The sequence below is a fragment of the Hypanus sabinus genome, chromosome 23 (assembly GCF_030144855.1).
Source record: "Hypanus sabinus isolate sHypSab1 chromosome 23, sHypSab1.hap1, whole genome shotgun sequence".
NCBI classification, from domain to species: Eukaryota; Metazoa; Chordata; class Chondrichthyes; order Myliobatiformes; family Dasyatidae; genus Hypanus; species Hypanus sabinus.
In genome coordinates this window covers 60,828,315-60,853,440 of record NC_082728.1, presented here as the reverse complement: position 1 = coordinate 60,853,440, position 25,126 = coordinate 60,828,315, and the positions used below count along the sequence as shown (strand labels likewise).

Sequence of the window (25,126 nt, the reverse complement as noted above, 5' to 3'; positions counted from 1 at the left end):
CTATGCTGCTCCAGGGGCCTCACAGGAACCGGTGAAACAGGCACTGAATGGAGTGGTTACCACCCTGAGGAAGCAGCATTGGTTCATCAATCCCAGTAAGATACAGAGCCCCAGTCAGAATGCCCTATTCCTGGGCACACAGAGGCATTCTGCATAGTGGGAGGTAACTGATAAGGCCACAAAAAGATCGTTTTTCAATGGGGTCCCAAACAGCAACCGGCCTTTGAGGTTGCTAAGCAGGCAGTGGAATGGGCTCCCCCATTTGCTCCTCATCAAAGTGGTGTAACCTTCAAGCTGCAGGCTTCAGCTACCTCTCCAGTGGCCGAGACTGGCCTGTGGTAGGGTACCATGCCTTACTGACCGACACCAGCCAGCCTCTGAGGCAGCTGTGCTGCGACCTCATGCAGTCTGACAATGCCACTCACAAGGATGGCCGTGCCCAACAGGCTTCAATTGTTAAGTGGAAATGGTAGGTCATGGACAGGGCAGAGAAAGGTCCTGATAGGGTGAGCCTTCTCCATGAACAGATAACATTCCTGACCGATAACGGCCATTGTACCCATGCTGAAGTCCATTAAATTGACCCCTCAACTACATAGTGGGTAAACCTTTTGACCATCTGCTCAGGTTAACACCATCATTCCCACAATCTTGATTGAGAAGTTACAGAACCTGGGCTTCTGTACCTCCCTCTGCAATTGGATCCTCGACTTCCTTACCGGAAGACCACAGTCTGTGTGGATTGGTGATAACATCTGCTCCTTGGTGACGATCAACACTGCCGCACCTCAGGGGTGTGTGCTTAGCCCACTGTTCTATTCTCTAGATACCAATGACTGTACGGCTAAACATAGCTCAAATACCATCTATAAATTTGCTGATGATACAACCGCTGTTGGTAGAATCTCAGGTGGTGACGAGAGGGTGTACAGGGGTGAGATATGCCAACTAGTGGAATGGTGCCACAGCCAAGACCTGGCACTCAATGTCAGTAAGACAAAAGATTGTGGATTTCAGAAAGGGCAAGACGAAGGAACACATACCAATCCTCAGAGAGATCAGAGGTGGAGAGAGTGAGCAGTTTCAAATTTCTGTGTATCCAGATGTCAGAGGATCTAACCTGGTCCCAACATATTGATGCAGCTATAAAGAAGGCAAGATAGCGACTATACTTCATTAGAAGTTTAAAGAGATTTAATATGTCACCAAAAACACAAAAACTTCTATAGATCTGTGGAGAGCAATCTGACAGGCTGTATCACGGTCTTGTATGAGGGGTGGGGTCTACTGCTCAGGACCGAAAGAAGCTGCAGAGGGTCGTAAAGTTAGTCAGCTCCATCTTGGGTACTAGTCTACAAAGTACCCAGGAGATCTTCAAGGAGTTGTGTCTCAGAAAGGCAGCGTCCATTATTAAGGACATCCAGCCCCCAGGACATGCCCTTTTCTCACTGTTACCATCAGGTAGGAGGTACAGGAGCCTGAAGGCACACAGTCAGCGATTCAGGAACAGCTTCTTCCCCTCTACCATCCGATTCCTAAATGGACATTGAATGCGTGAACACTATCTCACTTTAAAAAAAAATATTTCTGGTCTTTTGCATGAATTTTAATCTAATATATACATACATATACATATATACTTCAATTTATTTTTACCTTTTTTCTTTTGATTTTATGTATTGCATTGAAATGCTGCTGTTATGTTAACAAATTTCATGACAAGCGCTGGTGATATTAAACCTGATTCTGATTCTCATGATCAAAACAGGGAAGTGCAGGGGCGACCACTATTGGGAACATATCTGGAAAGAGGCATACCAGATTACAGTCCACTATGTAAATGCCTACATGTCTCAGGACAATGAGGAGACCATACATAACGCTGCTGAGGAGAGAGTAGCAGAGACCAGGATGGCCACGTATGCTCTGAGGAGGGTGCAGCTGACTTGCAGACCAGGTTGGAATTGGTAGTTTTTAAACTAACACAAATCGTATTTTTAAAGAACTCTTGCTTTCATGGTGTGGCGTTTGTCTCTGCCTACTGGTGCCAAAGTGGTATAACAGTCACATAACAGTGTATCACATTGGTCAAGTGTTACATGACACATGCCCTGTGACTGTGCTCCTTTTAATAGACCCTTTGCTTATCTCAGGAATGTACCTTTTCTCAGTACAAATGTGAAGGTGTTAGCAAAAATTGCCATCTTAGTTCATGTACTTCCTGTATTTGTTCCTTTGTTTAAAACATTAAAATCAAAGATTGTAAAGCCATAAGTTCTCACTCATTCTTGGAGTCCTAAAAGCACCTGGTGATATAAAAAAAATCACTAGATCCCACAGTGGTCGAGACAAGAAAATGGGCAGAGGTTCGAGGGATGCAGCAACCACAAACTGCTTGACCTGCCAACATGTTAAAGCAGGGGATGGCTGGTGGGCCCCTCGGGGCACACCCAGAGGGGTACAAGATAGATAACGTTGGGCTTTGTCGCAACAAAATAAAAAGTGGTATGTGTTGACAATGGTGGACACGTATTCCGAAGTCCTGGTGGTGAAGCCGTGTGCACGTGGCCAGGAAAACACAATAAAAGGGTTGTCTCTTGTCATCCATTTATAGGATCCCCTGGGAGATTCAATCAGACAACGACTCACATTTCTACAGGAGCTAAGGTCCAGGATTGGGCCACAGAATCCAGTGGGTGTTTCACATCCCATATTCCCCACAGGTAGCGGGTCTAATCGATAGTACGAGTGGGTTGTTGAAACAACAAATAAAGCTACTGACCCCTACCGGCACCCCTCAGGGGAGACTGGGTTTGCTGCAGCAAGGGGTGGATCACCTCAACTCCCTGCCAGTGAGTCCAGGCGGGTTTGGGTGCAGCAACCACAGGGATCATTGGGGCAGAGTGGGTATTGTTACCAGGGAAGCAGGAATGGCATGTCTGAATTCCCAGTGATTAACCAAGAGAGTGTGTGCGTGTTTCCCTGCATGACAGAATGGCAAAGTGGCGGTTGCTGACAGTAGTGATGATGCCGATCTGTGGTGGGTGGTCCTGTAACATCTTCCTGTGGATGGCGTGTGAATATGCAAACAGGACCAATGTGCTGGATTGCTCCAGTTGTATGAGGACTCCTAACCACACCGTGAAAGGGATGGCATCAATACCAATCCTTTTCGATGACAAGGAAAAAGACTTGCGGAAAATTGGCCAGCTTCCTGGGCTTTAGCATTCCGTTTTGGGGAGGCCAGGAGGGAGTAGTTTTTTTCCAGCCAATCTTGCTCCATACCAAGGAAAAGCGTGAAAAATCTTGAGCCTTTAATAACTCCCAGGGGAGTGAGTACTTTAAGAGCTGGTATTTCCCCAAGTACGATTTGTTTAACTCACAGGTTCCTAGTCTGAAAGTGACTTTCCCACCTGACTGGAAGGAAGAGGAATGTTGGTGTGATATGACGAGCACAGGTACAACCTGTCCGTGGGAACGGTACGCTGGGAAGGAAGGGGAATGTTGGTGTGATATGATGAGCACAGGTACAACCTGTCCGTGGGAACGGTATGCTGGGAAGGAAGGGGAATGTTGGTGTGATATGATGAGCACAGGTACAACCTGTCCGTGGGAACGGTACGCTGGGATGGAAGAGGAATGTTGGTGTGATATGATGAGCACAGGTACAACCTGTCTGTGGGAACGGTACGCTGGGAAGGAAGGGGAATGTTGGTGTGATATGATGAGCACAGGTACAACCTGTCCGTGGGAACGGTACGCTGGGAAGGAAGGGGAATGTTGGTGTGATATGATGAGCACAGGTACAACCTGTCCGTGGGAACGGTACGCTGGGATGGAAGAGGAATGTTGGTGTGATATGACGAGCACAGGTACAACCTGTCCGTGGGAACGGTACGCTGGGAAGGAAGGGGAATGTTGGTGTGATATGATGAGCACAGGTACAACCTGTCCGTGGGAACGGTATGCTGGGAAGGAAGGGGAATGTTGGTGTGATATGACGAGCACAGGTACAACCTGTCCGTGGGAACGGTATGCTGGGAAGGAAGGGGAATGTTGGTGTGATATGATGAGCACAGGTACAACCTGTCCGTGGGAACGGTACGCTGGGAAGGAAGGGGAATGTTGGTGTGATATGATGAGCACAGGTACAACCTGTCCGTGGGAACGGTACGCTGGGATGGAAGAGGAATGTTGGTGTGATATGACGAGCACAGGTACAACCTGTCCGTGGGAACGGTATGCTGGGAAGGAAGGGGAATGTTGGTGTGATATGATGAGCACAGGTACAACCTGTCCGTGGGAACGGTACGCTGGGAAGGAAGGGGAATGTTGGTGTGATATGACGAGCACAGGTACAACCTGTCCGTGGGAATGGTATGCTGGGAAGGAAGGGGAATGTTGGTGTGATATGACGAGCACAGGTACAACCTGTCCGTGGGAACGGTATGCTGGGAAGGAAGGGGAATGTTGGTGTGATATGACGAGCACAGGTACAACCTGTCCGTGGGAACGGTACGCTGGGAAGGAAGGGGAATGTTGGTGTGATATGACGAGCACAGGTACAACCTGTCCGTGGGAACGGTACGCTGGGAAGGAAGGGGAATGTTGGTGTGATATGACGAGCACAGGTACAACCTGTCCGTGGGAACGGTACGCTGGGAAGGAAGGGGAATGTTGGTGTGATATGATGAGCACAGGTACAACCTGTCTGTGGGAACGGTACGCTGGGATGACAGCATCTACGCCAAATGGTGCTGTGAAAGCGGGCACTCACTGGACACCGAATGCCAGATATGTGGCTTCTGGGCCTACCCGTGGTTCCTGACAGGGTGGGATGGCTGAGCTCTCTGGGGTATACGTACATACAGTGCCTCAGTGCCCGAGATGAGCACACTGCCTATGCTGGCCAGCATAGTAAAAGGTCTATCAGAGGGTTTGGAAGATAGCTTTTCCCGTGCCTAGTACAGCCAAGCTATCCTGAGAAACTACGTGCATGGCCTCTACAATCAAGATGCTCTCAAGCATATGGAGGAAGCATTGAGCTGGGTATTGGCTGAAATATTAGCTATTTGAATGGGTACCTTACAGAATCAGATGGCCTTAGGTTCCCTGCTTGGCACCTGTGCTGTTATTGATCAAGAATGCTGCAACCATCTTCCTGATGAGATGATGAATACTCATCTAATTGATCACATCAGACAGTTGGACAAGATTAAGAAAGTTGGGGGGGGGGGCAGTTCCAGGAGGAAGTTGGCCTTTTGCAGTGCTAGGATGCTGGTGGACTACTGCAGTTTACTTGGGGGGGGGGGGGGGCGCTGACTATAGGGCTTATAATGATGGGCATTGCACTTTTGTGTTGTACCTGTAGTTTAATGAGGGTGTCTGCAGAGATTTTACTAGCCTGAGAACTGAAATGTTCATGGCGTCGAGTCTTTTTTTTTGGGGGGGGGGGGAAATGTCAAGTAAGGGGTTATTTGTCGGTTAAATGCCACTTATGCCACGTCAGTCATCGAGTGGCCCATTCGAAAGATGCCACAGCTCTTTCTCATTAGTTGCCTTGCGTGCCACGGTGCTAGTTTCTGGTTTCAGGCATCTCAGGGTACAAGAATAAAACATGTGAGAGACTCGTTCTCTTTCCTTCAACTCCAGGGTGCACTTCAGGCTGAATTTATGACCAGTGCTGAAGGACCATTGGGAAAGAACATTTCTGATGTAGACAGGCCCCCTGCATTTACTCAGTAAGTATTCATTCATAGCAAGCTTAGTTTTATAACTTGGGGAAATTTATTGGAGTATTCATCGAGTCAGAAGGGTTACTGAATGTTTAGTATTGTATCTTTGTGTAGCTTAGATGAGTACTTGTTTACCTTAATGTCCAGTTTGGTGTTTCACTGTTAGTCTACAAATAAATAATTCACTCGCAATTCATGTTGTCTGTTCCACTCAGTGAATCCTCAAACCTACTTCCACAGTACTGTGCCCTCCTTATCTATGCCCTCATGATTTTACACCCCTCTGCTAGATCACCTCTCACACTCAGACAGTTTGAGGAATAAAGCCCTAGCCTCTCCAACCTCTCCCTGAAGTCCTTGTTATTAAACTGGAAGGACTGCAGAAAAGATTTACATCTTCTCTATAGCAGGGCAACCAAAACCAACATAGTACTCTAAGTGAGCCCTCACCTGTGTCTGTACAACCGCATCCTGACCTCCAGCTTTTATACTCAAATGCCCTGACTTAAAGGCAAAAGCTGCTTTCACCACCACCCACCTTTCGATGATATACTTGTACTACAGTGTTCCTCTGTAGATGCCCTGCCACCTGCTGTGAAAAGTCCTACTTGGATTTGACTTTCCAAAATACAAGACCCTGTACTTATACAAATTCTCCATTTGCCATTGCTCAGCCCTCTTAATGAGTTGACCAAATCCTGTCGTTGTCAATAACTTTCTTCACTGTCCACTGCACCACCTATTTCAGCGTCAGCTGCAAATTTACTAACTGTGCCCTGCACATTCTAACCCAAACCATTGATATAGATGACAATACACAATGGACCCAGCACTGACCTAAGACACACTACGAGTCGTGGGTTTCTAGCCCACAAAATAACCTTCCACCATTACCTTCTGCGTTCTATCATCAAGCAAAATGTGTATCCAATTAGCCAGCTCTCCTTAAATTCCATGCAGTCAACCCTTACCATGCAGTCTAATATGTGGAACCTGAGAGACTTTATAGAAATCCATGTAGACCATATCTTTAATACAAGAAATTGTAGAGACGCTGGAAATCTAGAGCAATATAGAAAATGCAGGAGGAACTCAGCAAGCCAGGCAGCATCTATGAAGATGAATAAACAGCCAATATTTTGGGCCAAGATCCTCTTTGCTTCTTTAAGGGGAAATCTTTCTAGCAAATCTTTTAGGGAAATAGCAGGCAGGATAGACAAAGGGGAGTTTGTGGATGTTGTTTACTTGGATTTTTAGAAGGCTTTTGACAAGGTGCTGCACATGAGGCTACAAAACAAGTCAGATTCCCAAAAGGGCACTGGTGATATACAGTGAAGTTTTGCGGGCAGCTCACAAAGCTACTAGCTATTCTATTAGGTGACACTGTAGTGTAGCGGTTAGCACAACACTCTACAGTACAGGCAACCAGGGTTCAATTCCTGCCGTTCCCTGTAAGGAGTTTGAACGTTCTCAAACAATCTAAAGACGTACCGGTTGGTAGGTTAATTGGTCATTGCATGTTGTTCTGTGATTAGACTTGGATTAAATCCAGCTATTACTGGGTGGCATGGCTGGAAGGACCGGAAGGGACTGTTCCACGCAGTACATACTCAAGTAAAAATTTCATCTGGATTATGATCACTGTAATACACAGCCTCTAATTTTCCCATTCTGACGTGCTTTTGAATTGTCTGAACAATTGGTATTCTTGCAGTCACCCAAAGGATTAGATGAACTGGACTCTCGAGAATGCAGGTACTGCCGTCATTACGGCAACCATTGCTGGGGCAAACTTCGAGCTGGACTGAAAAACAAATCAATATTTAGCCAATTTAAGTCCCAGGCCAGTTTATCAAGATTAAGATGTTGAGGTCCAATCGGTGTTCAATTCACTTCTCCATGTTAGCCACTTGAGCCTATCCCTTCTGCCTGGGTTTGGCCTGTCTTCCACACTTCTCACAGCCACTGGTGCAGGAGTCTTGGGTCCACGCCGCCAGGTTTGGGAGTTATCGCCCTGCAGCCGTCAGGCTCCTGCACCAGCTTCGTTCGCCTCAGCTCCGTGTCTGTGGACTCACTTTCAGAGATTCTGCGGTTCATGCTCTGAACTATTTTATTTTATTATTTTTTAAAACACCAACTGTTCTTTATTTGCACATAGTATGTTGGTCTTTGTTGTGTGAGGCTTTTTTCATATTGTGTTTCTTTGTTTTGCTACTTGTAAGAAGTTGAATCTCAAGGCTGTATCTAGTATACATACTTTGGTAATAAATTTACTTTGAACTTTGAAGAAACCATGGTGCTACAGGAAAAATACTAGTAATGGATAGAAGATTGGCTGACTGGTAGGTGGCAAAGAGTAGGAATAAAGGGCATTTTCTGTTTGGCTGCCAGTAATTAGTGGTGATCCACAATGGTCAGTGTCAACAACTTGGATGATGGAATTGATGGGTTTGTGGCCAAGTCTATGAATGACACAAAGACAGGTGGAGGGGTATATAGTCCTTCTGCAGACTCCCTGCTTGCTCACCACTTAAACTAGGAGAATGGGCAAAGAAATGGCAGATGGAATACAGTGTATGTGACTGTATGGTCATGTACTTGGGTAGAAAGAATAAAAGCCAAAGATTATTTTCTAAATAGAGAGATAATTCAGTAAATCAGAGGTGCAAAGGCACTTGGTTAACTTGCAGGTTGAGTCTGTGGTGATGAAGGCAAATGCAATGTTAGTATTCATTTCAAGAGGATGGGAATATAAAAGCAAGGATGTAATGCTGAGGCTTTACAAGGCACTGGTCAGATAGCATTTGGAGTATTGTGAGCAGTTTTCAAAGGTTTAAAAGGTACACTTAGTGTCAGAGAAATGTATACAATATACGTTCTGAAATTCTTCTTCTTTGCAACCATCTATGTAAACAGAGGAGTGCCCCAAAGAACAAAAGTTAAATGTTAGAACCCCGAAGGACCCCCACCCACGTACAAGCAGCAGAAAAGCATCGCCCCCCCCACCCCCCTGCATCGATAAAGACACAGACTTGCAAGTACCCCAAACACTACTCACTCACTCAGTAATTTGACATAGCACAGGCTCTCTGGGAAAAAGAGGAGTCCCGTTACACAGTGAGAGGGGAGACATATCTAAGAAAGAATGTGCTGGCATTGGATAGGGTTCAGATGTACACAAGAATAATCCCAGAAATGAAAGGGTTAATGCATGAGGGGCATTTGAAGGTTCTGGGCATGAATGAGGGTGATATTATTGAAACCTATCAAATATTGAACAAAGTGATCTAGGAATAATGGTGCATAGTTCCCTGAAGGTGGAATCTCATGTGGATAGGGTGGTGAAGAAAGCTTTTGGAACGCTGGCCTTTATAAATCAGAGCATTGAGAATAGGAGTTGGGATGTAATGTTAAAATTGTACAAGGCATTGGTAAGGCCGAATTTGGAGTATTGTGTACAGTCACAGAATTATAGGAAAGATGTCAACAAAATAGAGAGAGTACAGAGAAGATTTATTAGAATGTTACCTGGGTTTCAGCACCTAAGTTACAGATTGAACAAGTTAGGTCTTTATTCTTTGGAGCGTAGAAAGTTGAGGGGGGACTTGATAGAGGTATTTAAAATTATGAGGGGGATAGATAGAGTTGACGTGGATAGGCTTTTTCCATTGAGAGTAGGGGAGATTCAAACAAGAAGACATGAATTGAGAGTTCGGGGGCAAAAGTTTAGGGGTAATACAAGGGGGAACTTCTTTACTCAGAGAGTGGTAGCTGAGTGGAACGAGCTTCCAGTAGAAGTGGTAGAGGCAGGTTCGGTATTGTCATTTAAAAAAAATTGGATAGGTATATGGACAGGAAAGGAATGGAGAGTTATGGGCTGAGTGCAGGTAGGTGGGACTAGGTGAGAGTAAGCGTTTGGCACGGACTAGAAGGGTCGAGATGGCCTGTTTCCATGCTGTAATTGGAATATTGAAAGGCCTAGATAAAGTGGACGTGGAGAGAATGTTTCCTACAGTGGGTGGACTCAGACCAGAGGGCACAACCTCAGAACAGAAGGACATCCCTTTTGAGCAGAGATGGAGGATTTTTTTTAGCCAGAGAGTGGTGAATCTGTGGAATTCATTACCACAGATGGCTGTGGTGGCCAAGTAATTGGGTATATTTAAAGCAGCTTGATAGGTTCTTGATTAGTAAGCGTGTCAAAAGGTTACGAGGAGTAGGCAGGAGAATCGGGTTGAGAGGAACAATAAAGCAGCCTAGATGGAATGGTGGAGCAGACTATGAGCCAAATGGCCTCATCCTGCTCAGCTACTACTTTAACGCTATGCGTTCACAGATAGTTCTCTGCTAGCCTCTAGGAGTCAGCTCCTAGTGTTCTTTGCTTGGCCTTTTAAATCAAATAGGAGTATTTCTTAAAAACTAGATAGCATTATCTAGCCCTAGTAGCAATATGTTAAATACTTTAAGGTTTATTTGCCTTAATATACAAAATGCTATAATTTGGGCAGACTTGCATTTTTTTTTTGGTTAACGATTTTGAATGCCAAAATAGTTAGGTTAAGAATTCATTCCAAAATGATAGTGATCAAGACCAGTACATTTCAACTGAAAGGTAGAATGAACTCATCCTGTAAGCCATTTGTAGTTGAAGATAAGAGCTTAGCTTTATTGCTTCAGGCACAATATACAAGTTTAAGTGGAAATCAGTGAACTTAATCAATGCAATCTATCACTATAATCAAGCAACTGCAGAGAGATGAAGTCTTCTAAAGGATATTTAAAATTTTGACAAACTTCTATAGATGTGTAGTGGAGGGTATATTGACTGGCTATATCACAGCCTGTTATGGAAACACCAATGCCCACAAACAGAAAATCCTACAAAAAGTAGTGGATATGGGCAGCCAATCATGGGTAAAGCCCTCTGAACCATTGAGCACATCAGTATGATACTATGTATGTATGAAACATGAAAGAAGCATCCAACATCAGGGACCTACACCTCAGGACATGTTTTCTTCTTGCTGCTGCCATCAGAATGGTGGTACAGGATTCAACACCACCATGTTCAGGAACAGTTACTGTTCGTCAACCAAACAGGATAACTTCTATTTCACTTGTTCCCTCATTGAAATGTTACCACAACAAACTGGCTCTCTGTCAAGGTCTCTTCATCTCATGCTCTCGATATTTATTGCTTAATTATATTTTTGTACTTGGTTTGTTGAATTCCGCACTATGGTTGTACGCCCCAGTTGGGCAGTCCTCACTAATTCTATCATCATTATTATTCTGTAGATTTGAATATGCCCACAAGAAAATGAACCTCAGGGCTGCAAATAGTGACATATAAATTTACGTTGAACTTTAAATCTACTACATGGAATAACTCGTGTGAGTGTCCAGTTGCGTCAACCAACCTGCCCTGCCTGCAGGAATACACTGCTTGAGAGTGATGGAAGGAAGATCACTGAAGTGCCTGTCTAGATACTGTCAATCACTTAGGCAGAAGGTCTATTTTAGTTCAGCTCTCAAGCCAATGAACAAGCTCTAAAGACAGTATTCAGAATCAAAGCTCCCTACTATGAAACACTTAATTGATACCTCCTCACTTTCTCAACACCCAGAGGCACTGCAGTAACCTATCGATGTTCTAATGATGCGGCACAAACCCACAGTGCCACTGCTCAAGGTGGAGGGCAACAGGCACGTGAACAGCATTGTTTCACACTACCCTGATCCTCCTTACTGGCACCATGTGAAAAATCATGCAACTCCTTACAATCTGCATCAGGGGGCTTGGGCTTAAAGTGAGGGGGAAAATTTAATGGGGACCCAAGAGGCAAGTTTTTCCACACAGAGGGTGGTAGCTACATAGAACATGACTGCAGAGGTTTGTGCACTGCTAAAGGGTTGGGATGATGCCTTGAGATTGGGAGACAAGACACCTCCAAGGTCAGCAAGATCCGCGCTCTCACGTGCCATCAGGAAGACAAAGTGACAGCACTCTCAGAAAATCCACAGGCATCTTTGCGATACCAAGAACATGTGGTAAGGTGTACAAACCACAGGCTACAAAGTCCACCCTGTGGGTCAACGACAGTGATGTCTCCCTTCCTGATAGGCCTGAATGCCATCTATGCACGATTTGACGTGATGAATATGACATCAGGGAAGCCCCCTTTCCTGAGGAACAGGTACCCTGTCTGGCCACAGCTGAGCTGAAGAGGATACTAGCCAGGGTAAACCTATGCAAAACTGCAGGGCCAGACAACATACCAGGTCAGGTGCTGAGGGATTGTGCAGTCCAGCTAACAGATCTAAACAGACATCTTTAATACTTCTTTGCAACAGTCCACCGTCCCTGCAGACTTCAAGGCAGCAACATTATTTCAGTGCCCAAGCGAGTGACAGTAACTGGTCTAAAAGATTACAGCCAAGAGACACTGAACTCAACAATCATGAAGTGCTCTGAGCGCTAATAATGGATCGCATAAAATCCCACCTTCCAACTTCATTGACCACTTTCAGTTCATCAGTCCACTGATGATGCTATTGCCTCGGCCCCTCATTCTGTCCTGTCCTACCTAGAAAATTATGCCTTATATGCCAGGTTATTGTTCATCGACTTCAGCTCAGTGTTTAACATGATCATCCCTCAGAGGCTGGTGGTTAGTCTTCTTTGGGAATCAAGACCCCTTTCTGTAACTGTACCTTGAACTTGATGGAAAGATCCCGATCAGTCCAAGTTGGCAGCAACATCTGAAGGTCATCTCAGTGAGGCCCACCCCCCACCACCAGGGCTGTGTGCCCAGTCTGCTGACTTGCGCTTTGATCTGGATCTGGCAGGGCAGTTGTATCAAGTTCGCTGATGATACTAAACAGATAGATACTTTATTGACCCCAAAGGAAATTACAGTGTCACAATAGTATTATAAGTGCACAGATACGAATATTAGAAGAGAAGTAGAAAGAATAAAAAACAAGTTACCAGAGAAGTCATCACTTCACTGGCTGTAGGTTGATTCATTATAGAGTCTAATGGTGAAGGGTAAAAATGACCTATGTGCTCTTTGGGAAGTGCAGTTATCTTAGTCCATTACTAATAGCGCTCCTCTGTTCAGCCAAGGTAACATGTAGAGGCTGAGAAACATTGTCCAGAATTGCCAGGATTTTCGGTAGAGTCCTTCGTTCTACCACAGTCCCCGGTGTGTCCAGTTTGACTCCTATAACAGAGCCAGCCTTTCTAATCAGTTTATTGAGCCCGATGGCATCACCCTTGTTGACGCCATTGCCCCAGCACACACACCGCATAGAAGACAACAGACTGGTAAAACATGTAAAGGAGAGGCCTGCATTCTCCAAAGGACCTCAGTCTTCTCAGGAAGTAGAGTGACTATTTGTACTTAGCCCTTCTTGTACACAAGCTGCGTTGGTGCTCCACTCATCCAGGTACTGCAGGTCCTCGCCACATCCACACTATCATAGTAACAGGGAACAATGCAGGCTTAGTCTTCCTCAAGTCCATCACCATCTGCTTTGTCAAATGGTGCAAGCTGAATAATCTACAGCTCAACATTAGTATGACAAAGTCCTCCACCAAGGTCTGCATTTGTCCTCCTGCCCTCCCTTTATATGACAGATCTATTGCTGAGAAAGAGAATTTCCGCAGATGACATGACCCAGTATTGTATCTAAAGTCCAAGGTATACAAGGCAAACAGGAAGGGAGCCAATACAGTCCCTGTGGGGCCCCAGTGCTGCTTACAGCCACTGTGATATACAACCGTGGTTGGCCTCTAAGAACAAGGAAGAGTTGGCACATGGAGAGGAGGTAGATGGGTTGTTGTTCTCACACCATTTTGCAAGACAAAAGAAGGTCACTCTCCATTGCACATCAATTGCTCTGCCACGATGAAAAACACCAAGTTCCCTGATGTGTGCATAACAGACCATCTAATCTGGACCCACAACATCTCATTAGTCCAGGCAGCACAGCAGCATCTACATTTTCTGACGAGATTGAGGCACACAAGGCCCATTCTAATAGCCTTCTACCTACCATTGAGTGTGTCCTGTCTGGTGACATCATCGTACAATACAGAAGCTGCAAGGCAGTTTGCAAAAGGCCTGAAATGCTGCTGAGTCTCCCTATAACCCATCCCAATCTCTTTGACCCACTATCATCAGAAAGAAGGTACAGAAGCATCAGGGCATGGACTGTCAGACTGGGTAACAGCTACTTCCCTCAGGCTGAGAGACTACTGAATACCATGTCACCACCGAGGTCTCATCTCTATGATAATGAGCTACTTACCTGTGCTGCACACTACGTGCATTTTGAATTATATTTATTAACTTGCATGTGGTAATATTTAATATGCAGTGTGATATGTCTTGTCGGTGCACCATGGTCCAGAGGAATGTTTCTTTCTGTTGTATACATGTACAGCCAGATGACAATAAATTTTAACTTGAGGAACTTTCTGGCATATTCATATATTATTAGCTAGCTTGCATTCATATTCCATTACCCCTCCACTTATTGCTCTTTAGTTACTTTGTTGGTTTTTGAAAGCTTCCCAATAGTTTTTGCAATGAGCTTAGAGTGTGGATCAGCACTTGGAGCTATGATGTTGTGGCCATTATAGAGACTTGGATGGTGCAGGGGCAGGAATGGTTACTTCAAGTGCCAGGCTTTAGATGTTTCAGAAAGGAGGAAAAAGAGGTGGACGCATGACACTGTTGATCAAAGATAATGTCACGACTACAGAAAAGGAGGAAATCATGGAGGGGTTGTCTACAGAATCTCTGTGGGTGGAAGTTAGGAATAGGAAGGGGTCAATAAATCTACTGGGTGTTTTTTTTTTAAAAAATAGACCACCCAATAGTAACAGGGACATCAAGGAGCAGATAGGGAGACAGATTCTGGAAAGCAGCAATAACAGGGCTGTTGTGGTGGGAGTTTTTAATTTCCCCAATATTGACTGGCATCTCCCTAGAGTAAAGGCTTTAGATGGGGTGGAGTTTGTTAGGTGTGTTCAGGAAGGCTTCTTGACACAAGATGTAGATAAGCCCACAAGAGGAGAGGCTGTACTTGATCCGGTATTGGGAAATGAATCTGGTCAGGTGTCAGGTCTCTCAGTGGGAGAGTATTTTGGAGATAGTGATGACAATTCTATCTCCTTTACCGTAGCATTGGAGAAGGATAGGAACAGACAAGTTAGGAAAGTGTTTAATTGGAGTAAGGGGAAATACGAGGCTATCAGCAGGAACTTGGAAGCATAAGTTGGAAACAGACTTCGAAAAAGACAGGGAAAAGTACTGAAGAAATGTGGCAATCATTCAGGGGATATTTGTGTGGGGTTCGGAGTAGATACGTTCCAATGAGACATGGAAAGGATGGTAGGGTACAAGATCTGTGGTGTACACAGGTCAAGACGACCTGTGGTGTAAATCTAGTCAAGAAAAGAAGAACTTATGAAAGGTTCAAAAAACTAGGTAATGATTTGAATCCAGAAGATTGTAAGACTGGCAGGAAGGAGCTTAAGAATGAAATTAGGAGAGCCTGAAGGGGCCATGAGAAGGTCTTGGTGAGCAGGATTAAGGAAAACTCCAAGGCATTCTGCAAGTAAGTGAAGAGCAAGAGTGAATAGCGTGAATAACATGAGTGAATAGCATAAATCAAGTGTGACAATAGAAAAGAGTGTATGGAACTGGAGGAGATAGCAGAGGTACTTAATGAATACTTTGCTTCAGTATTCACTATGGAGAAAGATCTTGGCGACAGTAGGGATGACTTGCAGCTTGAGAATGTAGATATTAAGAAAGAGGATTGTGCTGGAGCTTTTGGAAAGCATCAAGTTGGTAAAATCACCGGGACTGAACAGGATGTACCCCAGGCTACTGTGGGAGGCGAGGGAGGAGATTGCTGAGCCTCTGGCGATAATCTTTGCATCATCAATAAGGACAGGAGAGGTTCCGGAGGATTGTAAGGTTGTAGATGTTGTTCCCTTATTCAAGAAGGGGAGTAGAGATAGCACAGGAAATCATAGGTCAGTGAGTCTTACTTCAGTGGTTGGTAAGCTGATGGAGAAGATCCTGAGAGGTAGGATTTACGAACATTTGGAGAGGCATAATATGATTAGGAATAGTCAACATGGCTTTGTTAAAGGCAGGTGGTGCTTGATTGAATTTTTTTTTTTGAGGATCTGACTAGGTACATAGATGAAGGTAGAGCCATAGATGTAGTATATATGGATTTTAGCAAGGCATTTGATAAGGTACCCCATGCAAGACTTATTGCGAAAGTAAGGAGGCATGGGATCCATTGCTTAATGGATCCAGAACTGGCTTGCCCACAGAAGGCAAAGAGTGGTGGTAGACGGGTCATATTCTGCACGGAGGTCAATGACTGGTGGTGTGCCTCAGGGATCTGTTCTGGGACCCTTACACTTCGTGATTTTTATAAATGACCTGGATGAGGAAGTGGGGGTATGGGTTAGTAAATTTGCTGATGACATAAAGGTTGGGGCTGTTGAGGATAGTGTGAAGGGCTGCCAGAGGTTATAGCAGGACATTGATAGGATGCAAAACTGGGCTAAGAAGTGGCAGATGGAGTTCAACCTAGATAAATGCGAGGTGGTTCATTTTGGTAGGTCAAATATGATGGCATTAATGGTAAGACTCTTGGCAGTGTGGAGGATAAGAGGGATCTTGGGTCCAAGTCCATAGGACACTCAAAGCTGCTGTGCAAGTTGACTCTGTGGTTAAGGCATACAGTGCATTGGCCTTCATCAATCGTGGCATTGAGTTTAAGAACCAAGGAGTCATGTTGCAGCTATATAGGACCCTGGTCAGACCCCACTTGGAGTACTGTGCTCGGTTTTGGTCGCCTCACTACAGGAAGGATGTGGAAACCATAGAAAGGGTGCAGAGGAGATTTACAAGGTTGCTGCCTGGATTAGGGAGCATGCCTTATGAGAATAGGTCGAGTGAACTTGGCCTTTTCTCCTTGGGGTGATGGAGGATGAGAGGTGACCTGACAGGTGTATAAGATGAGAGGCACTGATCATGTGGATAGTTGAAGGCTTTTCCCCCAGGGCTGAAATGGCTAACACAAGGGGGCACAGTTTTATGGTGCTTGGAATTGGGTACAGAGGAGATATCGGGGGTAAGTTGTTGTTTTATGTAGAGAGTGGCAAGTGTGTGGAATGGGCTGCTGGCAGCGGTGGTGGAGGCGGAAACAATAGGGTCTTTTAAGAGACTTTTGGACTGCTACATGGAGCTTAGAAAAATAGAGGGCAATGGGTAAAGCCTAGGTAGTTCCAAGGTAAGGATATGTTCGGCAGAGCTATGTGGGCCAAAGGGCCTGTATTGTGCTGTAGGGTTTCTATGTTTCTGTTTCTAATACTGCCTTTATGCCATTTTCGACTTCCCTTGTCAGCTATGGTTACCTCATCATCCCTTTAGAATGCTGCCATTTCTTTGGGATTAAATTATCCTACGTCCTCCAAATTACTCCAAGTAACTCTTGCCATTGTTACTCTGTCATCTTGGTTAGGATCCTCTTCCAATCAACTTTGGTCTCGTGCAGCTGTAGTTACTCTACTTAACCAAATAAATACATCTGGATTTTAGCTTCTCAACCTCAAACTGTAAGGCAATTTCTATCATTATGATCATTGTCTCCTGAGGGTTCATTTACCTTAAGATCCCTAACCAGATCTTTTTCATTGCACAACACCAAATTCAGAATCGCCTTTTTTCTAGTATTAAGCTTCTCGAGAAAGCATCTCATAGGTATTCTACAAATACCTTTTCTTGTGATCCAGCACTATCCACCTGCATACTTGGGTTCCCACTGTAAGATTGTCTCTTACATATATTTTCTACCTCTTGCTGTAGTTTGTACCCCAGACCCTGGCTACAATTAAGGAGCCTGTGTACATCTCCCTTCAGGAATCCTTTTTATTTATTTATTTATTTATTTATTTATAATAAACCTTTGCAGTAATAAATGAAATTAACAGGAAGCTGAACAATAAATTGTAGCGGCAGTTCTCATCCATTTTGATTTAAAGACAGCACAGTAACAGGCCTTCTGGCCCGATGAGCCTGCACCATCCAATTACATCATTGTGACCTTTTAACCTACCAACCTCTGCATCTCTGGAATGTGGGAGGAAACCAGAGCACCCAGAGGAAACCCACACAGTCACAGGGAGAATGTACAAACCTGGGTCATTGAAATGCAATAGCATCATGCTAACTGTGCTGCCCCACTTTCATTTTCAGAACACACACACACCAGGATAAACAAATTGGGCCCATGGAATACAGAGGCGAATACCACAACAGATATAATTCAAAGGTAGATAGCAGGATGATTGTAGAAAATCTTCTTGAAAATTCTTTATATGATCAACAGAGATGCCCCTCAGGGATGAATGTCAAAGAATAGTGTTTATGTTTTGTTATCAATATACAGTGGATACTAGTTAATTAGCACAAACTGGGACCAGGTCATTTTTGGCCCAATTAAACAGCTATTTCAATTAGTCAATGTTTCACAAAAGTATTTAAAAATGTATAAAAAACCATATAACTGAAGCAAATTATGTATTTAAATGATATACATAACAAATCAGAATACCACCACTACTACAGTACTCTATAAAACTATTAGATCTTAATAGTTATTAATAGAGGAATTCATCCAGTATACGCTGTGTTCTTATGATTGACTGCAATGAACGAAGTCAGCACCTTCACGAGGGTGTGCTGTATGATTGTCAATAATCAGAAGAATTTTTCTCGATTTCCATTGTAGCTCCATATCACAACTCGTCCAAAATTAAACAGCCTAAATCATCTACATATTGGTAAACACTCCATGACACCTTTCTTTTTTTTTTTAAAAAGGTCAAAGTAAAAAATATCAAAAAGCACTTTAAAAAAAATCTTCATCCTTGGCCGAAATGGATAACATAAAACAAGCACATGCAACGGATGCAATTTAAAAACTGTTCTTCACTCTAAACACTGTAGTGTCTAATGGCCACACTAGTGCATGCGACTGACACTAGTTAGAAACTGTTTGACTTCAGTCTCCTGAACCAATTAAGTGACATAGTGTCCCAAATGAAAAAAGGGAATCCCAATTATTTTCTCAAATTTTTTTGTTCCTCAAGAGTTGTTTCAAATAAGCAGCTGCTCCAATTAAAAGTTGGGCCAATTAACAGAATCCACTGTATTTAGAAATGAGCCAAGCACAAGGACAGTGATAACTGCAACTTGACTAGATAGAATGTTTGAACAGGTGGCAGTAACTTTACTTTCTTAGGAAGCTAAGGAGGTTCAATTTGTCACTGAACATTTCAACAAACATCCTGATTAGCATCGTAATCCATCCAGTACAACAATTTGAACTTCAGGAACACAAAAGCCGAAAAGAATAGTGAACTCTGCCAAATACATCAGCATCACATCCGTTTCCATCATCGGTCGCATCTACAGGAGGTACTACCTCAGGGGCAACATCTAAAGATGGCAATCTTCTCACAGCTATAATCGGATAGGCAATACAGAAGCCTGAATCCCACATTCAAGAACAGCTCCTTCCTTCCAGCTATTTGGATCTTGAACCAACTGGCATAACTCTAAAATCTCTTACATTTAACAACACTATGACAACTTTTATCACTTTGCACTAAAATGGACATTGTAGTTTTGCTCGAAATGTGTCCTTTCTTGTAATACTTGTGTAAAATTTATTTCCAATTTACGCCTTTTTTGTGACTTCTACTTGTACAATGCTATGTAACTGTGATAGTGGTGCAAGCAAGTTTTCATTGTGTCATGTAGTCATCCATACGACAAAGTTAACCTTGACTTTTTGCCCCGGATGATGCTCTGCAGCCCCACTTACTCAAGCTCGTCGAGACTATTCCATCACAATTCTCCCTTGAGTTTTGGAGTTGCCAGAAAGTTCCTGGTCAATAACCACCTCAAGATGAATTGCTGGTAGAGGTACTTGGCAATACTTATTCAGTGCAGTAGAATGCCAAAAGGTAGGAAGAACATTTATTGGAGATGACATCTGTTACACGTTATTTGAGACTTAATCCTGTTTTATGTAGAGATGGACTACTTCAATTTCTGAAAAATTATGAATGGTTTGTACATTGTACTAATATTCCCACCTGAGCTACAAACTGGAAACAAGAGGTGTGGAAAGAGAAACAGAAATAACATTTCAGAACCTAGACCAATGCCAGAACTGGGCAGGGGGATGGGGAGGGAGAAGAAAAAAATAAAAGCTAGTTTTCAGTACCGGAGGGAGGGGAGGGTTATGTAGAACAAATGGTGACACCAAATGTTTGATGTATCTATTAGTTACCTTATAATTAACAGAACAAAGGGGCAACCAGTGCAGGTTTTGTATTTGGGCTTCCAGAAGGCTTTTAATCTGCTGCACATGAAATTATTAAACCATACTCCACAGTGTAATGTACTGGCATAGATCAAGGATTGTTTAATGGCAGAAAACAACAGCAGGAATAAAGGAGACAAAATGGAATGGTTCTAATGGAATGACTTACAAATCCTTCTTGCTCTCCATCACATGCTCAACTTCAAGACCTTATATTAAAGTTCAACAATTGCCCTCTTAAGGATGTGTTTGCCCTCTGTTTCAACTGTTCATTCTTACCTTAACTTTAATCTGAGCTTAAACAGACTTCCCTTCTGTTCTTTCCACCTCTCCCTCCTTAGCACACTTGCCATCTCCTCCAGAATTTTGACTCATTTCATTCCCCACTTTTGCTGCCTGACCTGCCCAATGCCTCTAGCATTCTGTTTCGTTAAAGTTGATTCCATGATTGACACTGAACAAGATCGGTATATTCTGGAGAAATGATCAAATTGACTCACCTTATTAAACTGGAACAGGTCCTGCTTGACACGTTCTCTATGCAACTCATTCCCATGTCTTCGAAATCTCCTCATTGCACTTCTTCAGAGGTGACAAAGCAGCTTCAGCACAACCAAATGAGCAGCTCCTGTACAAAGGATGACACAAGTGGTTAGTTCACAGTTGAACGGATGCCAACTCTTACCCTTCTGCCCTCTGGTGACAGGGTATTCTCAATTAAACCATACGCTGCCCATCATCAGATCCTCCAACACCAAGTCCTTTGTAAAGCTGAGTCTAACCAAGTCACAGCTGGCTGGCATTCAGTTGGCAATAATTAACCTCCATGTTTACAAAGGCACAGTTCAAATAGTGTTTCTTCCACATGACATCTGATAGACAGAACAACTCATTATAGTCCTACCAACATCACTTAGTTACAAGGTTTTCTGGATGCCTGGCTCCCTCCTACTGATCTCCCCTGAAAACCTTTCTATTTAAAGATGTCACTTCAGGCTGGGCTGTAATTGCACTAGGAAAAGAGAACAGAATATTTAGCTCTTTAAGCCTTATTTTATTATTTAATATTTATCTGTAACCAAAATTAATTTAGATACTTTTCCATTCAAAAAATAAAGGAAAAATCAGATTTAAAATTAATATCTCCTTCACATCTTGTGCTTTGTGGAAGGGTTTATTACTTCTAACATGCTGTGTAAAGGCGTTCCTTCCTTCATTCCCGAAAGGTCTGGTCTTAATTTCTAGACAATGTCCCAGTTTTAGACATTATTTAGTAAGCTCATTAAGCCTTAATTCAAGGCAACTTGCAAAGGCCACAGGGCTCATTGAGACAATATGGATCTTATTTTAATCCTTGAAATTCCAAGATAAAATCTTTGCGCTCCCCCGGGGAGTTAGCTTACACACAGTCAGGCAAAGGCTAATATGTTGCAGGTGACATGCCAGGCACTTTTGTACCATGGAATGCCCACTTCAACAAAACTACATTTAACCACTTCTCCACATCATTCTATGATATCACTTGTGCCAAGACCCCATTTATCAATATTCCAAGGGGTCATTGCTGACCTGAGCTCAATGGATCAGGTACAGACAAAAGGTCAGTTCCTGAATGAGTAGATCACTCCCTGGCTTTATGTTGTCCACTATTTGCAAAATGGAAGTGTGAATAGCCTCCACGGATTTGGATGACAGCAGCCCTAACCATCTTCATGCTGCTCATTAACATCTAAATCAAAGCAACCCATCAGTAGCCCTGAACTTTCCTGCCACCATTGCACATGGCTACACTATGTATCATCTACCAAATGCATTGGTGTTACTCACTCAAGGTACCCTGAAAGCACACCACAGGAGAAAGAATCAGAAGAACTGACCTGTGACATGAGATTTGTGTAGAAAAGCTTCAAGTGCACGTCCATGTTACACACCATGATTTGTTCTTTTTTTAGATACCATTTCTCTATCCTGGAATTCATAGCTAATATTATGGGAATGCATTTACCAGCAAGATGCAGCAGCCGAAGCCAACAGCTCCGCTCACCACCACGACTGCCCACACATCATTTAGCGACTGACACTAAATGTCAGATCCTAAGAAAGTAAATTTTACAAGTTGTAAGCTCCCTACGGTTCTATGTATTAAGCACATTTTTTAAAAAATCTAGAGTGGTTTTATATTGCTAGAGTAATGGAAACAACAAGTACACTTCATGAAAAAGAATCTAGTGCTTTCCTGGTGCATATGACAAATAAACTCTTCTCGGGCTTCCAGCTGGGTACAGATATCAATTTTAACCAATGTTTCAATGACAAACGCTGCCATCTTCATCAGGGATGATGCCTATGTGTGCCGAATTCTGTGGTGTGTACACACACACACTTGTCATCATTCCTCCTGACTGGATAAGGACTAACCAATTAGGAGGGATGAGGGTATATATACCACCAAACTACACTTGCCCAGGCATCATCCCTGATGAAGACAGCAGAGTTCATCATCGAAACGCCGGTTAAAATTGATACCCGAACCCAGCTGGAAGCCTCAGTTCATGTTTATGACAGAATGTCTAAAGGGAACCTCAACTCCAAATGTGCCTTTGGAAAGTATAGACTCTCATGCAATTATTGGGATATGGATCACTCATGCTGACAGGCCAAGGTGGAGAGCACTGGCCCTGCTTGGACTAGAGTCTGATTAATGAGCCTGTAATTTTCAAACTGGACACCAGGTGGCCCCAGAAACTAAAATGGTGTCTACAAGTGGGCAGTGGGTGCACGTACATCCAATTGTTACTCCTTTAACTCACCGGCACTAGTTTCCCTTGATATTGTTACCTGCCCTATAAGGACTCTAGATTTAACTTGTACATAATGGCATTGGCATCCAAACTGGATTCTACATGGTTCCTGAGAATGAACTCTGACCCAAAGGGCAGGAAATTAAATTACTTCACCCTCTACCCAACACTATAAAGGAGTGTATCACATTTGAATGTATGTTGTTAACAAGTCTGCAATAATAGAACAATTAAATAACTCTATGGAGAATAAAAGAATGGAGATGGGCTATAACAAAATTAAGCATTCTGAGCCATCAGGCCTTAGCCACATCCTAAAATTACAATCTCAGAATCAGGTTTATTATCACCAGCGTGTGATATGAAATTTATTTCACTTTATTGTCACCAAACAATTGATACTAGAGTGTGCAATCATCACAGCGATATTTGATTCTGCGCTTTGTGCTCCCCAAAGTACAAATCAAATTAAATATAATAAAAATTTAAATTATAAATCATAATTAGAAAATAGAAAAGGGGAAGTAAGGTAGTCCAAGTCAGGTCCGGATATTTGGAAAGTACGGCCCAGATCCGGGTCAGGATCCGTTCAGCAGTCTTTATCACAGTCGGAAAGAAGCTGTTCCCAAATCTGGCCGTACGAATCCTCATGCTCCTGAACATTCTCCCAGAGGGAAGAGGGACAAAACGTGTGTTGGCTGGGTGGGTCTTGTCCTTGATTATCCTGGCAGCACTGCTCCAACAGCGTGTGGTGTAAAGTGAGTCCAAGGATGGAAGATTGGTTTGTGTGATGTGCTGGGCTGTGTTCACGATCTTCTGCAGCTTCTTCTGGTCTCGGACAGGACAACTTCCATACCAGGTTGTGATGCACCCTAGGAGAATGCTTTCTACAATACATCTATAAAAGTTAGTGAGGGTTTTAGGGGACAGAGCAAATTTCTTCCAAATTTGTTAACTTAGCAGCAGCAGTTCAAAGCAATATATAATTCCCCCTCACTGGACCCCCTGCAGTTTGCGTACCATCCCAACTGCTCAACAGACAACGCCATTGCCACCACCCTCCACTCGGCTCTAACCCACCTGGACAAAAAAAAAGACACATACGTTCGGATGCTGTTCATAGACTTCAGTTCAGCATTCAACACAATCATCCTTCAGAAACTGATTGGAAAGCTGAGCCGACTGGGCCTGAACACCACCTTCTGCAACTGGATCCTGGACTTCCTGACTGGGAGACCTCAGTCAGTCCGGATCGGAAGCAGCATCTCCAACACCATCACACTGAGCACAGGGGCTCCCCAGGGCTGTGTGCTCAGTCCACTGCTGTTCACTCTGCTGACCCATGACTGTGCTGCAACACACAGCTCGAACCATATCATCAAGTTCGCCGATGGTGGGTCTCATCAGCAAGAACGATGAGTCAGCATACAGAGAGGAGGTGCAGTGGCTAACAGACTGGTGCAGAGCCAACAACCTGTCTCTTAATGTGAACAAAAGAGATGGTTGTTGACTTCAGGAGGGCACAGAGCGACCACTCCCTGCTGAACATCGATGGCTCCTCGGTAGAGATCGTAAAGAGCACCAAGTTACTTGGTGTTCACCTGGCACAGAATCTCACCTGGTCCCTCAACACCAGCTCCATAGCAAAGAAAGCCCAGCAGCATCTCTACTTCCTGCGAAGGCCGAGGAAAGTCCATCTCCCACCCCCCATCCTCGTCACATTCTACAGGGGTTGTATTGAGAGCATCCTGAGCAACTGCATCACTGCCTGGTTCGGAAATTGCACCATCTCGGATCGCAAGACCCTGCAGCAGATAGTGAGGTCAGCTGAGAAGATCATTGGGGTCTCTCTTCCTGCCATCACAGACATTTACACTACACGCTGCATCTGCAAAGGAAACGGCATTGTGAAGGACCCCATGCACCCCTCATACAATCTCTTCTCCCTCCTGCCGTCTGGGAAAAGGCTCTGAAGCATTCAGGCTCTCACGACCAGACTATGTAACAGTTTCTTCCCCCAAGCTATCAGACTCCTCAATACCCAAAGGCTGGACTGACACCTTGCCCTGCTGTCCTGTTTATTATTTATTATAATGCCTGCACTGTTTTTGTGCACTTTATGCAGTCCTGTGTAGGTCTGTAGTCTAGTGTAGCTTT

The 25,126-nt window shown here is 43.8% G+C and overlaps 1 protein-coding gene across 3 annotated transcripts in view; it reads right to left on the bottom strand.

Moving 5' to 3' along the window:
* Positions 1 to 25,126, bottom strand: part of llgl2 (LLGL scribble cell polarity complex component 2) — a 195,586-nt gene that overhangs the window by 103,710 nt on the left and 66,750 nt on the right. For 2 of the 3 annotated variants that reach the window (XM_059948976.1, XM_059948975.1), the window contains exon 2: positions 20,669 to 20,796. In XM_059948976.1, coding sequence (XP_059804959.1) covers positions 20,669 to 20,743 — 75 coding nt within the window. In that variant the 5' untranslated portion in view covers positions 20,744 to 20,796. Of the gene's footprint in view, positions 1 to 20,668; positions 20,797 to 22,173; positions 22,269 to 25,126 lie in introns of those variants that run through there. The other variant, XM_059948978.1, reaches the window with a different exon arrangement.